The sequence below is a fragment of the Salvelinus sp. IW2-2015 genome, linkage group LG4p, assembly GCF_002910315.2.
Source record: "Salvelinus sp. IW2-2015 linkage group LG4p, ASM291031v2, whole genome shotgun sequence".
NCBI lineage: Eukaryota > Metazoa > Chordata > Actinopteri > Salmoniformes > Salmonidae > Salvelinus > Salvelinus sp. IW2-2015.
Window position 1 is genome coordinate 19,807,287 of NC_036841.1, and position 6,221 is coordinate 19,813,507.

At 44.6% G+C, this 6,221-nt stretch overlaps 1 protein-coding gene across 1 annotated transcript; it reads left to right on the forward strand.

The window, feature by feature from the left end:
- Positions 1–1,716: 1,716 nt before the first annotated feature.
- LOC111960671 (cilia- and flagella-associated protein 45) lies at positions 1,717–6,099 on the forward strand. The gene is made up of 12 exons (XM_023982803.2): positions 1,717–1,887; positions 2,029–2,142; positions 2,355–2,497; positions 2,737–2,881; positions 3,018–3,188; positions 3,399–3,577; positions 3,692–3,821; positions 4,043–4,189; positions 4,438–4,551; positions 4,666–4,859; positions 5,155–5,379; positions 5,611–6,099. The coding sequence occupies exons 1-12, from the start codon at positions 1,885–1,887 to the stop codon at positions 5,684–5,686; spliced, it is 1,641 nt and encodes a 546-aa protein (XP_023838571.1). The 5' UTR covers positions 1,717–1,884; the 3' UTR covers positions 5,687–6,099.
- Positions 6,100–6,221: the final 122 nt, after the last annotated feature.

A 6,221-nucleotide genomic window follows, 5' to 3' on the forward strand; every position in this document is an offset into this window, starting at 1 on the left:
TCAATGCCATACAACTCTCCTTCTGTGGCCTCTAACTGCTCTTAAACACAAGTAAAACTAAATGCATGCTTTTCAACCGATCGCTGCCCGCACCTGCCCGCCCATCCAGCATCACTACTCTGGACGGTTCTGACTTAGAATATGTGGACAACTACAAATACCTAGGTGTCTGGTTAGACTGTAAACTCTCCTTCCAGACTCACATTAAGCATATACAATCCAAAATTACATCTAGAATCGGCTTCCTATTTCGCAACAAAGCATCCTTCACTCATGCTGCCAAACATACCCTCGTAAAACTGACAATCCTGCCGATCCTTGACTTCGGCGATGTAATTTACAAAATAGCATCCAACACTCTACTCAGCAAATTGGATGCAGTGGTGGTGCCACCCGTTTGGTGCCACCCGTTTTGTCACCAAAAATGTTCTCGTTGGCTGACCCTCGCTTCATATTCGTCGCCAAACCCACTGGCTCCAGGTCATCTATAAGTCTTTGCTAGGTAAAGCCCCGCCTTATCTCAGCTCACTGGTCACCATAGCAGCACCCACCCATAGCACGCGCTCCAGCAGGTGTATTTCACTGGTCACCCCCAAAGCCTATTCCTCTTTGGCCGCCTTTCCMTCCAGTTCTCTGCTGCCAATGACTGGAACGAATTGCAAAAATCACTGAAGCCGGAGACCCATATCTCCCTCACTAACTTTAAGCAYCAGCTGTCAGAGCAGCTCACAGATCACTGCACCTGTACATAGTCCATCTGTAAATAGCCCTTCCCCATATTGTCATTTATTTATTTTTAAATCCCCCTTTGCACCCCAGTATCTCTACTTGCACATTCATCTTCTGCACATCCATCACTCCAGTGTTGAATTGATACATTGTAATTACTTCGCCACTACTGCCAATTTATTGCCTTACCTCCCTAATCTCCCTACCTCCCTCATTTGCACACACTGGATATAGATTTTTTTCTATTGCTTTATTGACTGCACGTTTGTTTATTCCATGTGTAACTCATTGTTGTTGTTTGTGTCGCACTGCTTTGCTTTATCTTGGCCAGGTCTCAGTTGTAAATGAGAACTTGTTCTCAACTGGCCTACCTGGTTAAATAAAGGTGAAATAAAAAGACATTTCAACTTTTCATTTTTAAATAGTTTGTAAAACAATTCAAAATGTTTTATCCCACTTTGACATCATGGGGTATTGTGTGTATGCCAGTGACACAAAATCTAAATGTAATCGATTTTAAATTCAGGCTGTAGCACAACAAAATGTGGAAAAAGTCAAAGGGTGYGAATACCTTTCTGCTCTTTACCTCTCTCGTTAGTCCACGTTTCTTGTTAACATAAACTACCTTCCACTGGGCGCACACTGGTTGAATCAACGTTGTTTGCACGTCATTGCAATGACATTACTTGAACAAACATAGGAATAGACGTTGAATTGACTGACGTCTGTGGCCAGTGGGCTATTTCTTTCAATCTCTGTACACCAAGCCTGATATTCAAGTCAATGACCACGCTACCACAAACATGAACTTTCTATCGAAAATGCCATGAACTATGATGTGTCATCATGACGGTGTGTTACATACAATAGAAGAAGACAATAGATGATTCATCTGGCTGTGTCAAGAGGGCGGGCACAGAGGACACGTGGACTCTTCCGTTTTAAGATCAGGGTTTCCATGGATACACAACAACAAAACATCTCATTTTCAGGGATATGCCAAGCACTTCTCCCATAATTAAGAACGAAAAATAGCTAACTAGGTGCTTCTTAACCTTGGATATTCGTTGTGTTATTATAATGGTGACTTTCCTGTCAATATTTTAGCTGTTATTTATTTTGGTTGATGATAGTGGACTGTTTTTGACGATCATCATGGTAAGTAGAATCAGAGACAGGCCCACAATCTTGCTTGACATAAAAATGACATTCATGAAAGTCATAATTATTTGCTGGTCTGTACACACTTTCAATTACTGTATAACTCTACCAGTACCAACACTGTTGACTTTGTCGCAGCCACAGAGTATAGGGTCTTCATCTAGGCTCTCTGGTAGCTCCCGTTCACGTCGCTATCGCACCCGTGCACTCACCTCTCATGTGGATGAGAGCCTCTTTGGAACCCAAAAACAGGTGGGCCATATGTCAGCCATTTCTTTGATCTGCATTGGATAAACACATAGCAATAAGATGTGACAGTTGAACTGTGCAAGGTCTGTGTGTGTGTATGTATCTATGTGTGTGTGTGTGTGTGTGTGTGTGTGTGTGTGTGTGTGTGTGTGTGTGTATGTATGTGAGTGAGATAGAGAGTTGGTGTAAATGTATGTTGGATTTTCTTACTCAAGGCTCTGTCAGCCTGCAATGTCAAGGACACTGAGAGGGGTGGCCGGTTTGGACCCAGGGGCCAGTCCAGGTCTGCTCCAAGTCAGAAGACTCAGAAACTAGAGACAGTTCGCATCATCACAAAGGACCTCATCCGAGACCTGAAGCAAGTATCAGTCAATACCTCAACTTCTCATTCGGTTACTTGATGTGATCATCAAGTCTAATGCTTTGTGAACATAACAGTACTACACTTGGCATTGTTTATTCTGTTTACTCATTATAAAAGAGAATGCCATCCAGTTCCATAAACCTACATTGCACCAATAAACATATCCCACAATCACATTTTACAAGTGGTGGTGAATTACAAAATAAAAACAAATCATGCTGTCATTTTGCCAGGATCCCAAGTAAGGATCCGTCTGGGTTGTCTGTCATCCTCCGCCCAACTGATATCGAGCGGATAGCAACAGCTTCTCTGGTTTCAACCAAGGAGGAGCGGGAGTTCACGTTGGAATCCCAGAGGAGGGAGAGAGAAGCAGCTATGGTGAGGAAGGACAAATGTACCTGATGAATTTGTAAGCAACCTTTACCACATGAAAGCTGGGTGACTAACTGGCAGTACAGGGTCCCACCCAAACTAACCTTTGCACTGTTTCAATGTTGCTGTTTTTCTTGACCAGGATGCTGCTGAGGATAGGAAGGCCCATATCCGCCAGGCTGACCTATCTCGTCAAAAGAACCAGGGCCTAAGTGAACTGGAGGCCGAGGCCAAGGAAAGAGCTCAGTACCTGCTGGAGAGGGCCAACGCCATGAGGATGGAGCAGGAGGACGAGGTCAAGAAACTCAATGAGGTACAGCAAGAGAATCAACCGTTCACTCTCTCATTGCTCACTCTTTCTCTTTACTTCACTACTCTTTGTTATTTGTTTTATCTCAACTTCAGTCCCAACATCACTGCAATATCACACTTTTCCCCAGTTATTCTACCCATGCCCTGTCCAGACTCTTCCATCTCCGTGTCCTTGTGTGTGTTGTGCATGGTACCCTTTTGTTGTGGCCAGTTGATCCTGGGTGCCCGGTGCCACGCGGTGAGGGATGCCCAGATCCTGGAGAGGCAGCAGATCCTGGCTGAGCTACAGGAGGAGGAGAGGCGGCTGGATGCCATGATGGAGGTGGACCGCAGGAGAGCCCTGGAGGCCCAGGAGCAAATCGAAGAGCTGCGCAAACACCAGAGGATCCAGTGAGGACACATACACACACACACACACACACACAATGGCCCATTTAAAAGCAAATACACTACATCTCTTCCAAACTGTAATGCCTCAGCTGTCTTCCCTGTGTGTGTCTATAGGGGAAAGCAGCTGATTATAAACCAGATTGAGGAGCGTCTGGAGGACAGGATGCTGCAGAATGAGATGAAGGAGCAGGAGGGCCAGCAGATGCTGGAGAACCTGGAGAAGATGCAGATGGAGGAGCTGGAGGTATTATTAGTTAGAGACAAGTCTCCTTGTGCAGTACAACAGTCTTATCGCCAGGGTAATGTATTACCACTTTGAATTTCAGTTTTGAAATTCCTCATGAATTAGCCTGGTCCCAGATCTGTTTGTACTCTTGCAACTAATCAATATCATTAATGAATGAATCGTAATGCAGTAAGGCATAAGGAATAATGAACAAGAGAATGGTGTGGTGTGTCTCCCAGGCTCTGGAGAGGAAGAAGGAGGAGCAGCAGCGTCTGCAGCAGGAGATCCTCCGTATCAACGAGGACAGCCTGCTGGCCAAGGAGCGCRACAAAGAGGAGGAGAGACTGGCCGACCTCCGGGCTATGGAGTACACCCACAAGAAAATGGTAAGAGTTACTCCATTATGGACTTTATTATAGGTCTTTGGCCTTCTTGTTTTGGGTCAGAAAGCAAAAGGGCAAAAAAGGTGTCTAAGACTGCGTTTACACTGGCAGCCTAAGTCTGATATTTTTTCCACAAATTGGTATTTTGAGCAATCAGATCAGTTCTTTTATCAATAATTGGGGGGGGGGGAAATCTGAATTAGAATGCCTGTGTTAACGCAGCCAAATATACTTTTGTGTGACCCCTACAGGAGCGGGAGGCTGAGTACGAGGCTGAACAGAGACGCATCAAGAGAGAGAAGGAGAAGGACGTGGCCAGACTGCGAGCCCTACAGGAGAGAGAAAAAGACCACAAGGCAGAGCAGGTGAGCAGCACCAAAGTTCCATTTGTTTTACAGTGGCTCACACTGACCTGTTGTCGTAATTGATCATAAAAGGTATGGAGGAATGGTTACAGTGGTTTTGTGTATGACTGTAAGGATGAGTTTCGAGCCAGGAGGAACCAGGAGGGAGCAGAGAGGGATTGGAGGAGAAAAGAGAAGGAGCAGCTCAAAAAGAAGGTGGATGTTGAGGAGAGGTTGAAGGCAGCTCGCTTGGAGCAGGTCACACATAAGGAGCACCTCCTATCCATCGAGGCTGGGCGAGAGAGGGCTGAGTTTGACAGGGTTTTGAGGTACACCCTGACACAATGTAAATGTACCCACTGAGCATACACTGGTTGAATCAACGTTGTTTCCACGTCATATCAATGCAATTACGTTGAACCAACGTGGAATAGATGTTGAATTGATCTGTGCCCAGTGGGTAGTTACTACTGTACTAACCCGATAACTGTACTTGTATTACAGGCGGTTTCATAAATCAAAGCATAACACTATGCTATGCCTTGGACAACCAGGCTTTAAAATGTTAGTAAAGGTCTCTGTATTAGCAGTTGCGTTTTACAGCCAGTTTTTCTCTCACCCCAGGGCCCAGCAGGTATCCATCTGTAAGGAGAAGGACAAGGAGGAGAAACACAGGATCAAGGTGTTGCGCCACGCTGACGGGGTGCGCCAGCAGGTGAGGGAGCGGGAGATGCAGGCCATCGCCCTGCGCAGGGAGGTCTACAAAGAGGGAGACCGGCTGGATGAGGAGGCCCGCCATCGCCGCATCCGCCTTGATGAGATCAAGGAGAAGAAGCTCAGGGAGCTCAAGTAAGTACAGGGACTGGATAGAGACTAACTATGTACAGGGACTGGGTGGGGACTAACTATGTACAGGGACTGGGTGGGGACTAACTATGTAAAGGGACAAAGTGGTACGTAGAATTGAGGGGAACTGAGAGAATATTACGTGAAAGCAACAGCACTGTGTGTAAACCAGGTGTTTTTGGGGGGATGGTCAGGTTTAGTTTTGTAATTGATGTTTGTTCATTTTAATTGTAGGGCTGCTGGACTTCCAGAGAAGTATTGCAATGAAGTGGAGAGACGGGTGCATGCTCTCCCTGCTCTGGCTCACTAGCGTGACTGACAGACTGCAACACACCCTGATCTTTATCAAAGATTTCACAATAGAGATAAATTGGCACTGCCATCACACTTTCTGACAGGGTAGAGAAAATAATTAGTACAGGGTATAAATCTAGTGCAGCACCGGTGTGTTAGTGATCATTAGATAATTTCTGAATAAAGATGACTATTACAAACTATGAATATTTATAATTGTACTGTAGGCTTGACCTTAAGTAGTGCACATTAACTATTCAACAACTGATTGGAGCAAAAATAAAAATGTATTGTTTATATATTGACTTAAATGTGATTTTAAAATATTATTTTTTGTTTGATCAATTAATTGGACTGTGCCTAACATATTCCAGTCATACAGAACCCAAGATTATTTGATCAACAGGATATCATTTTTATTTAGTCTTTTAAATGTCCCTTTCAGCATGGCTTTTATGGCAATGTTTATTGTTAATATGCATGATAATAGAAAGGTATGTTCAGAGATTAGGATGACACTTTACACACAGCTCAAAAGTACTTCGGGAATA